The following is an 11703-nucleotide window of genomic DNA, read 5'->3' on the forward strand; positions in this document are numbered from 1 at the left end:
GACAAAATTGCCTCGAAGCAATGACAATGAATGAAATGTTATAATTGCAGAATGCGCACAAAATAGATTTGTTGAAGAGCGTGATAGGAATTTTCGAGAAAATGCACCAAAATGGGACCTTTGGAGCAGGTTATAGATATTCATCAGCGCTTCAATGTATGAGATTACTGGTCAGATATTTTAATTTGAAATGCTCAGTGGACATGCATTGAAAATGTTTGACAGAATTCTTCAAAGCAATGACAACAGAGATGTCATCTAATAAGATGCTCTGTTCCACCGCAAGCAAGTTGGAAGCATAGACAATGCAGGTGATCTGTTTTGTTAGAATGCCCCAATCAGATAACGTCAAATGGAATGTAGCGATTGCAATTCTTCTCTCATGAAGCAGCCTAGATGCAATGTGCATAAATGTGACTTTCCAGCAGTCCAAGTAAATTGAAATGTTTAATTTGTCTAAAGGTTTGAATTTTAACTCTTCAGTATAAAAGCTAAGTAATTTCTAATTTTATTAGTGCGTCTTTAATCACAAGAAGTAGGTATCGTGGATGGAGTATAGTCAAAGGGTAGGCCATATTGGGAAATGTGGAAGGAGGGAGTGTGGTTGTAAGAGTTGGAGTAGGATTAACAATAATGGTGGGATTAGGTATCAATTTGCATTTTACAAGTAAGTGATTAATCCTTTTGGTCAAGTGAGATTCACGATCGAACTCATTGAAAGATAGATCTTTTATGAATTAAGGGTGGATAAGATTTGCAAAAATGAAGGAAATCATAAGGCAAAAGCTCTAAGCTAAAAAGCATAGCAATGAATAGGAACAACAAATCCTAGTAAGACAAAAAAAAAAAAATATGACAATCAAAGTCATAAATTTGAAACTCTCAAATAAAAAATATATAATTCTATGATCAAACTGGCCAATTAATTATATGTTTCAATGCTTCAGTAAGATACAAATAGTGCAGATAAATTAAAGCGAAGTATAATGTAATAATTTAAAATATAAAATAGAAATTGTAAGTGTATTTATCTCTTGCAATTACATTTGTCTTAATCTTAAATAAAAAAATGTTTCATATACGCAAACCCAAAAACAAAAATGACTTTATACTCCGAATCTGGAATCCTCAATATAATATAGAAGTCAAAGCTAATGAATGATGCAAATATATAGAAATAAATATAGATTGAACAAGAGTCAGGATAATTATTAAGAATGTTTATAAAAAAACAAATGAAAAAGGACAAGTGTAAGAAGCTAAACTGATACATAATTCTTTTCAATTTTATTTTTTATATTTATTAAAATATGTTTTTCATCATTTTTAAACTAGAGGAAAATAATTTTCCATCAATCTACTTCATCTATAAGATTTCGACACAGAAGCCACTTCATTACTGTAACACAGTGCCACTAACAAATATACTGATTAAAACTATCCATACTTTACCCAGAGCTTGAAACTTACAAACATGTACTTCATGATCACAATATACAGAGATCATGGCGTTTGATCCGATAAAGATCATGGATTTCATATACAGAGATCGTGGTGTTTTCTGACAGAGATCATGGCGAGATCATGACGTTTGATTCGATTCGAAATATTGATGATAATAAATTTACAGGATCAAATTCTAAAGAATACAAACTATTTAAACTTACATATACAGAGAGATCATTGAAACCTACAAAACCTATAATACGTATCCTAACAAATAAAAAACCTAAAAAATCTAAACACTTCCATATATGAAACAGGAAAACTGAACTGATCAAAACTACTCTGTACAAAAGGGGAAAACCACAAACAAGCGAGGGTTTCGGCAATTAAATACAAAGAAATTCAATCAAGCTCCTGGTGCCACCTCCCGAACCTTGCCCTGCAAATAAGCACCATATTCCATCGCATAATCCTTCACATGGCTTGCAGTATCGGCGATCTTCAAGCGTGCATAATCCACCCTGTCAGAACCAGGAGGGTTCCTTCCCCTTACATAGCTATACAGCCATGAAACACCCAAAATGAATCCCAGCATAGAAATCCCCACCAAAAAGAGTCCTGCAATTGTCACAAACAACACTGTTCCCACAGGTATCAATATGGGACTCAGCAGGATCAAAACAGGGGCTAAAACTATGGACAATATTGCAATTCCTGCAGCAGTAAGCCCCGCTAAAAGCAGTAAAATTGAGCCCGTTATCAGATGCTTCGAAGAACCGAAAACCTGTGCCAAATCTGGAGCATGGCTGTGAATTTTGTTCATTAATCCCTCACACCATTCAGCCATCTCAAAACCCTAGAAACCCTAAAGACTCTGACTACAGATCTCTACTCAGATCTTTATTTTTGGGCTTCCCGATTTACTAACGGACTGTCTGTATTTATAGGGATGCTTGGACGATGTAGGTTAGTTAGGGTTTAGTTACAAACGCAACCGTAGGGTTAAATTATTTATTTGTTTGAACCTGCCGAAGTAGTTTTTGTTTTAAATGAATACTCTACTTGTGTTTTATATTTTTGTTTTAAATGAATACTCTACTTGTGTTTTATATTATTTATTATTCAGCTGATTGTACTTTGCTGGGCCTGCTTTTTGTTCTGGTTCATGTCATTTTCATGTGATCTCATCAACCATGTGAAATGGTTTTCTATAGTCTTTTCCTGCCTGGAATTATCCGTGGTTGGTAGGCAACCATTAATGCGTTTTACTGTTTTTCATTCTCAATTTACAAGGATTTAATAAGAGAATTGTTTTCAAAGTATGTTTTTTATTATAAAAATTTTCGATGTTTAGATAATTGTTTTGGAGGTGTGATTGATAATGGTGGTATGAAATTTTTATAATGTATAATTTCATTTATTTCAATATGATGTTACGAAGAATTAGGGGGAGGAAATTGTTTTGGATGGGTGTGATTGATTATGATTTCATTTCTTGAGTGATTTTGATGACATGATAATTTAATTAAAAGAGAGATTATCATTTAGATGTATGTTTATTCACCACGTCATAATCCACTTAGAAAGAGTCAGATGCCAATATCTATGTAAGACAAGGATTTAAAAAGGAGAATTGTTTTCAATGATGATTTTAGATTTTTTATTACACAATTCTTTGATTTGTAATTGTTTTGATAGTGCGATTATCATGATTTAATTCTTGAGTGATTTTGGTGACATGACACTTTAATTGAAAGATAGCTTATTGTTGAGATGTATGTTTACCCACCATGTCACAATCCATTTAGAAAAGGCAAGATGCCAATATCTATGTAAGATAGTTGTATTCCATTTTTCTAAAAGGAGATGCCTAAAGCAACCCAAGACACTTTCAAACATATTGTATGAGACGACCTGATGCACTACAAGTTATACGAAATAATTCTACATAATGTATAAGATGGTGTTTGGAGTGAAATGATTCTACATATTGTATCAAATGGTGCATTATACTCCAAGCTATATAAAATGAATGTGCACCTTATACACTTGAAAAATTTAGTCATATATTTTATTTTCAGTTAAAGAAATGTTTTTTCTTTGTTTATTTGATTTGAGGTGAAGGATATTCATTAATAAGAAGTTTTTAGTAAATGAGATTTTAAAAATCGATAATCAATAAAACAAGAGAATAACTATATTCATTTGCAACCAATCATTTTTATATGCTAATTTAATATTCATAGTAAAAGAATGATAAAAGAGGATAAGCAAATAGAAAATTATATTAAAAAAATAATATACATTTATGAGGGAAAATAACGAGTATCATTTGCAAAGGTAGTGCTATGAGGAGTGTCATTTGCTATTGGCTTTCCAAATTCTTCCTAGAATCTTTTAGGTATTATGTTGATGTCTATTGCAATTTCAACTAGTACATTTCTAAAATGTGTATTGTTTATTTTGAGTTCTACTAGAACTAGTTTCTTCTTCCATCTTCAAGACATTTTTATCACGTTTCTAATTTGAGGCTTAAAAATTGAATTTATTTTCTTGTTCTAGTATTTTGGAATTTTACTATAGATTCAACCTAGGTTTCAAGAGGGATGGATGAAAATCGATCATCACATAAAGCCCTAGAGCATGGATCTAGTTACTATAACTAACCCTAGTTCACAAGTTAAATGATGAAAAATTAGGGTACCATAAGATGTTAGAATAAATTATGAGACAAAAAAAAATCTAGATCTGGATTCCCTAGTAATCCATGCAAAACATCCAAGAAATCAAACTATGGAGTTTGTCTCAACAATTGGACATGAGTTTCTTGATACATAAAATATGCACCTCTATCATCCTTTCAGACACAAAATCCCCACAAGAGTGATTCTTTATGTTACCTTCAATTTTGTGAAATTTTGACTTAAATGTGGAACTGCTCTCTACTTATTGTCTCAATTGTCCAATATCCAATTCCCCTTCAAATCACCACATAGAGATTGTAAATTTAGTAAGGGTTTCAACCAAAGTTAAATTTGAGGTTGCAAAATTTCAATTGAATATTAGACATTTTAGCACTCAACATCCAAAATCCAGATTCCTTTCCAAATATTGCAAACTGTTAATTCTTAACGCTGCATGAAAATGTGGAACTCAAATTGTGTTTATAAACTATTTTGGAAATTGTTGATGCTATTGGAACTTGCAGAAACTATTTTTTTTTGTTTTTTTTGTTTTTTATTAAAGCAAAAGCAAATTTTGAAGGGGCCTGAAACCCTTTACAAACAGATTTTGAAGGGACCCGAAACCCTTTACAAACAGATTTTGAAAGGATCTGGAACCTACAACTAGAAAGTTGCCCAAACAAGATGAACATTAAAGTACGAACAACCAGGGAGAAAAATGTTCATGATTTGTAGCTTCAATCAGAGTAAAACTATCATATACATGGTTGATCTCTATTACAAATCATAGTCAGCATGATTAATAATTAGGTAGATATCATTATGTATATATGCGCATATATATATATATATATATATATATATATATATATATATATATATATATATATATATATATATATATATATATGTAGGCACATATATACATAACTTAGAATTGTATTGTATGTAATTGTTAATCATGGTGATTATGAAAATCGATTATATAAACTAAATCATATATTAATCCACCTTGATCATATAAACCGATTAAGAGAATCGATGATATATATACTAGCATTATATTAAATCAATCATATATAAATCGATAACCAGAACTAATCGTTATCATGAGATTCAATTGTGTATCAATCTTTTACTATTAATTATGAATCGATCTTATATTAAAGAATGTTGTTCGATTATGTAATCGTTGTCTATTCACAACAAATTAATTTAGAGGAGCATGCATCATCAAAGAGGCATGACTCCACGCGAATTTGATTCATGTGGAGGCATGACTCTTTGAAGACACGGCTCCTCCAAATAATATATATGGAGATGAGTATCGATTCATGGCAAGTACAATATCAAAAGTGCAAGTCAAAGACATTGATACTCAGATATACACTAGATCAAGTCAAATTAAATTGAAATATTAGTATTCATCTCTCATCAACAGTAACAACAATAAAGAATATAATTAAAACTCTTCTACTTTCAAAATCTTATCAACATTAACATGGTATCAAAGCTAGCGTGAGGAAAGATTTGATCATATTTACAAGAAGAAACAACTAACTTCCATTAAATTTTCTAGAATTCTATATTCAACAAAATGGTGAACGGAGTTAGACCCGAGGATCGTCTTGAAGGAGCTATTAATTTTGTATCATGGAAGTTTAGGATGATTCTCACACTAAAGGAACATGAATTGAACTTTTTTGTGGAGAAGGCTAAACCCGAACCCGATAAAGAAGAGGAGAAACTTCAATGGACAAGGAACAACAACAAAGCCATGAAATTACTAGTGGATGGAGTGAAAGATCACATCATCCCTATTATCTCAAAGTTAAATACAGCCTATCAAATGTTCTCAACTCTAGAGAACGTGTTTGAGATAAATAATACTAGTAGGGCTCTTGCTCTAAAACAACAGCTCCACCATATCAAGATGAACCAAGGAGAAACTATCACTTCATATTTCATGAGGATAACAGAGCTAAGGAACCAACTATCTACAATTGGTCATACATTAGATAGCAAGGAGTTAACCATGCTGGCACTCAACGGGCTTCCTACCTCTTGGAAATCATTTATTCAAAGGATTAGTGCACGATCCAAACTTACCAAGTTTGATCGATTAAAAACCGACTGCATACAAGAAGAATCAAGATTGATCACTAGAGGGATTTGAATAAACTCTACAAATGAAGACATGCAAGTCCTAAGCTCTTAGTCGCACAAAAGAGGAAAGACAAATAACTTCAAGACGAAGAAAGGCAAGGACTCAATCGAGAAGCATTCATTCAAAAGGAGAAAGAACCTATCTAAAGTTCAATGCTTTAGATGTGATAAATATGGTCATATTGTTGTAAAGTTCCCAGATGGGCCCAAGCCTCAAGCCTCAATTGTAGAAGTCAGTAAGGCCAACTCAGATTCCAAAAGACTTGTATTCTAATCAACTCTCTCCGGTCAAGTATCTACCAGCCTTAACACTTGGGTAATAGATAGTGGGGCATCCCGACATATAACAGGGTTTAGAGAGCACCTAGACACCATGGTAGAAAATTATGATGAGGAAGTCACAATTGGAGATGATTCAAACTACCCAGTGAAAGGGATTGAAACCTATACCATTCAACTAAAATCAGGCATCTCCCTTAAATTAACAGGTGTACTATTTGTGTCAGGCATCACACACAACCTGGTTTCCATATCAGCTCTTGAAGACAAGGGATATAGAATCACCTTCATGGATGGAAAAGTCTTAGCCTAGCCTAAGAACTCAAATATCAAGAAGGCACACACCATTAGAGTTCGACATGGGTGTCTATACAAACTTTGCACCTCTCCTTCACAAGCACTTATTCATGAATCTTCTAACACTTGTGAATTATGGCATAGAAGATTAGGGCATCTTCATTTCCGTGCTTTACCCTCTATAGAGAAAATGGTGATGGGCATACCTAAGTCGACTCAAGAACATGAAGGAATATGCAAAGGGTGTGCCTTAGGAAAGAATACCAAGGGCACATTTAATAATATGAAAGTAAATCCAAAAATGTATTAGAAATTGTTCATTCTGATTTATGTGGACCTATGTCAATATCCTCATTAGGAGGATTTTTGTATTATGTTATTTTTGTATATTATTATTCTAGGAAGACATGGATATATTTTCTAAAGTGTAAAGAGTCTAATGAAGTTCTTAAAAGGTTTAAGGAATTCAAGGCTCTAGTAGAAAATATATATGGTAAAATTATTAAGACCCTTCGATCAAATAATGGGGGGGAATACATATCTGAAAACTTTAGAACTTTTTGAAAATAATGTTGGGATTAAGAGGGAGTTCACTATTCCTTACAACCCTCAACAAAATGAGGTAGCAGAAAGGAAAAATAGAACTATAGTAGAAGTGGCCAAAGCCATGATGCATAACCAAAACCCTCATACCTCTTATGGGCTGAAGCCTCTAGTATTGTTGTGTATATCCAAAATAGATGTCCACATTCCTTTCTTGATGACAAAACTCCTGAAGAAGCATTCACAGGAATCAAACTTGACATAGGTCACTTAAGAATTTTTGGCTGCCCTGTTTACATTCACATCCCTAAGGAGAAAAGATCTAAATTAGAACCCTCTAGAAAAAAGGGAATCTTTGTCAGGTATAGTGAAACTTTCTTTTTCGGGTATAGTGAAACTTCTAAAGCCTATAGGGTCTATATTCCTATTCAAAGACAAATTGAACTAAGAAGGGATGCAACATTTGAAGAGGATACTGCATTCAAAAGATCTAAAGATGTTAATGAAACAGATGATGAATCTCCTCAATACAATGAAAAGGATCACTCCTCTGAGATTCAGAGAGAGACTCACGAATCAATTGAAGGGAACAATCACAATGAACCTATGAACTATAATGACGAACTTAGAGACACTAATGTGACTAAGAAAACACCACTATGGGTCAAGAAGATGATTGAGGAGGCTGAAAATTATATAGCTCCAAAAGGAACTTTTAGGGAAAATAAAAGACCAAATAGATTCTCCAACTATGTTGCACTAATGAGTGAAATCATAAATTTAGAACCTTCTAATTTTGAGGAAGCCTCCCAACATCAAGCCTAGAAAGAAGCCATGACAGAAGAGTATAAGTCTATTCTCAAGAATGATGTCTGGGACATTGTACCTAGGCCTAAGAACAAATCAGTGGTGTCTTCTAAGTGGCTTTTCAAAATCAAACATGCAGCAGATGGAAATATTGAAAAATACAAAGCAAGGTTTGTTGTCAGAGGTTTCTCTCAAAAGGAGGGAATTGATTATGAAGAGACATTTTCTCTTGTTTCTCGATACACTTCTGTTAGAGCTTTGATTGCTATTACTACATCAAAGGGATGGAAAATCCATCAAATGGATGTAAAGACTGCATTTCTAAACAGCGTAATAGAGGTGAAAGTCTATCTGGCACAACCTGAAGGATTTGTAGTGCATGGACAACATTCTCATGTTTGCAAATTGAAGAAAGCCTTGTATGGGCTCAAACAGGCTCCTCGAGCCTAGTATGAAAGGATAGATCACTATCTATCAGGACTTGTCCTCTCAAAGAATGATGTAGATCCGAAGCTTTACTTCAAGGTAATAAATGGAGATATGTTAATTCTTATTATTTATGTTGATGACTTGTTAATCACAGGCGAAGAGCATCTCATCATCAAGTGTAAACAAGACCTTGCATCCGAATTTGACATGAAGGACTTATGACTTCTACACTATTTTCTTGGTTTAGAAGTATGGCAACAGACTGATGGGATTATCCTAAATCAAGGGAAATACACTATTGACATTCTGAAAAAGGTTTGGAATGATGGATTGTAAGCCTATGTCCACTCCCATGGAAACAAACCTACACAAGTTAAGAGAGGCAACTGTAAGTTTTGAATTAGCAGATTCCACCTTCTACCAGCAGATGATTGGATCATTGATATATTTGATCAATACTAGACCAAATATTTGTTATGTTGTGAATGCACACAGTCAGTTCATGTGTGAACTGAAGCAGTTACATATAGTTGCAGCAAAACACATTTTGAGATATCTTCGTGGAACAATTGGATATGGCTTAAAGTATAAAAATATAAATCTAAACTTATATGGATATACAGACTTAGATTGGGTTGGAAGTGTGGTGGATCGTAAAAGCACATCAGGGTGTTGCTTCAGTTTAGGATCAGATATGATTTCCTGGTGTAGTCACATAAATCTGTCGACTTAATTAAATGAATATTTAATATTTATTTGATTATTTAACCATCAATTAATAATTAATTAAATTAATATATTTAATTAATTCATCTTAACCCTCTTCTCCTATTAATTAAATAAATTATTCAATTTATTTGATTTAATTCACTTAACCAAATTCAGACCATTAATTAAATAAATAAATTATATTTGTTTAATTAAATCTTCTCTCACATTTAAATAAATTAATATTTATTTAAATCCCCCAAAATCCCACCTCTCACATTTAAATAAATTAACATTTATTTAAATTACCTTTATCCTCCACCCACTTGCATTTTCCTACAAATGCAAGTTGCACAACTAGTTTAAATAAATCATTTATTAAATCACCTTTATCCTCCACCCACTTGCATTTTCCTACAAATACAAGTTGCCCAACTATTTTAAATAAATTATTTATTTAAAATCCTATTTATCCTCACCCACTTGCATTTTCCTACAAATGCAAGTTGCACAACTATTTTAAATAAATTATTTATTTAAAATCCTATTTATCCTCACCCACTTGAAACCTTTAATGGTTTCCCTTAAAGTCTTCAAACTTGATGGCTTTAAAGTCTTCAAACTTGATGGCTTCCTTCTATAGTCTTCTTAAGCCTTTAATGGTTCCCCTTAAAGTCTTCAAACTTGATGGCTTTAAAGTCTTCAAACTTGATGGCTTCCTTCTAAAGTCTTCTTAAGACTTTAATGGTTTTCCTTAAAGTCTTCAAGCCTGTAATGGTTTCCCTCAAAGTCTTCAAGCATTTTAATGCTTTATCCTCCTTTTTCTCATTTAAATAAATTAATATTTATTTGAATATTTATCCAAATGCAAATTACACCATTTAATTGAAATAAATGATTTTATTTTAATTGAAAATACCAAAATTTCCCCCACTTGCATTTTCCTACAAAATCCACTTGTATGCCTAAACCCCTTCTAGATTCTTCTAAACCCTTCCTAATTAACCTAATCCATCCCCTAAATATTGTCACATTCCTAAGCAAATTGGAGTCACTTCTCAAAGACTCCAAAGTCTTTGAAAAGCAATTAATGCTTTGTGTGTTCAACAAATTAACCTCTAAAGTCTTCCAAACCACTTATGGCTCTTACATGACCATTAATGGTTAATTCCACTTGCACCCATGGTTAAGGACTTTGACCCCTAACTTAACCCTCATGTAACCCATGTGTCTCTTCAAAGCATTTATTTCTTTGACTAGGGTAACCATCATGTCCCCTCAAGTATTTAATGCTCCTTATCTGTCCTCTCAAGCCTCCTCATGGTGACACTTGTCAACATGGGATTGGGTTGAAAGTCTCACATGGATTGAATATCTTTCAATCCTAACCCTTGTTAAGATTACTCAATCTTAACCCTTCATTTCCCCATTTCTTCTATAAATAGAACCCTTCTCCTCAAGCAAAAAAAGAAGCATTAGAGTATTGTTGTTATACTGGTATTAGCATAGAGCTTTTTCATAGCATCACTATCTACACTTGCATAGCATTTTCTTATCATATTCAACTATCTTGAATCTCCATAGGCATCCATGGCTAGTGCTAAAAGTTGAGAGCCACACTCATGTGGAACTTGGAGAGGAGAGGAACAAGGGAGGAGCAACTATGAGCATCTTGATTAGCTATTTTATTCTATGTTTATATGCTTTCTATTTCATGCTTAATATCTCTCTTGATATTCCTGTTTAGGATAATCTTTTGTTGCTAACACAAATGTTTGTTTCTTGTGCTCTTGTGTGTGTTGCCATCAAACAGATTTTCTAATCCTTTTTGCAGAGCATCACCTGGTTTAGTAGGAAGCAATCTTCAATTGCTTAGAGCTCCATAGAAGTAGAGTACATTGTGGCATCTATGGGAGCATGAGAAGCAGTATGGTTGAGAAAACTCCTTGTAGGATTGTTTGGACAATCCTTGAATCCTACCATCATCCACTGTGACAACCAGAGTTGTATAAAGCTTTCAGTAAATCTAGTACTTCATGACAAATCCAAACATATTGAAATACCTTATTACTATGTTAGAGACATTGTGGAGAGAAAGGTAATCCAGTTGAGGTATATTAGTACTGAAGATCAAACAACAGATATTCTCACCAAGCCTCTCACCAAAACAAAGATCGAATACTTTAGAGGTAAGCTTGGTATGATTGAAATGTAAATTCTGAGATTGAGTCTCAGCATTATTATTGTGCTAATATATTCTAAAGATATTTAATATAAACTCTTTTGTCATTTCATGACTTTATGGGTACCTGTGTGCATCATTGAGAAGTGATGACTTCTAAAT

At 33.1% G+C, this 11703-nt stretch overlaps 1 protein-coding gene across 1 annotated transcript; it reads right to left on the bottom strand.

Moving 5' to 3' along the window:
* Nucleotides 1–1428: 1428 nt before the first annotated feature.
* LOC131068808 (oleosin) lies at nt 1429–2378 on the bottom strand. The gene has a single exon (XM_058004079.2). It carries the CDS (start codon nt 2291–2293, stop codon nt 1853–1855), a length of 441 nt encoding a protein of 146 aa, XP_057860062.1. The 5' UTR covers nt 2294–2378; the 3' UTR covers nt 1429–1852.
* Nucleotides 2379–11703: the final 9325 nt, after the last annotated feature.

This window comes from Cryptomeria japonica, chromosome 7, assembly GCF_030272615.1.
Source record: "Cryptomeria japonica chromosome 7, Sugi_1.0, whole genome shotgun sequence".
Classification (NCBI taxonomy): domain Eukaryota; kingdom Viridiplantae; phylum Streptophyta; class Pinopsida; order Cupressales; family Cupressaceae; genus Cryptomeria; species Cryptomeria japonica.

Excerpts from the sequence above, each read along its gene's own strand:
- LOC131068808 (XM_058004079.2), bottom strand. The coding sequence starts at position 2,293 with ATGGCTGAATGGTGTGAGGGATTAATGAACAAAATTCACAGCCATGCT.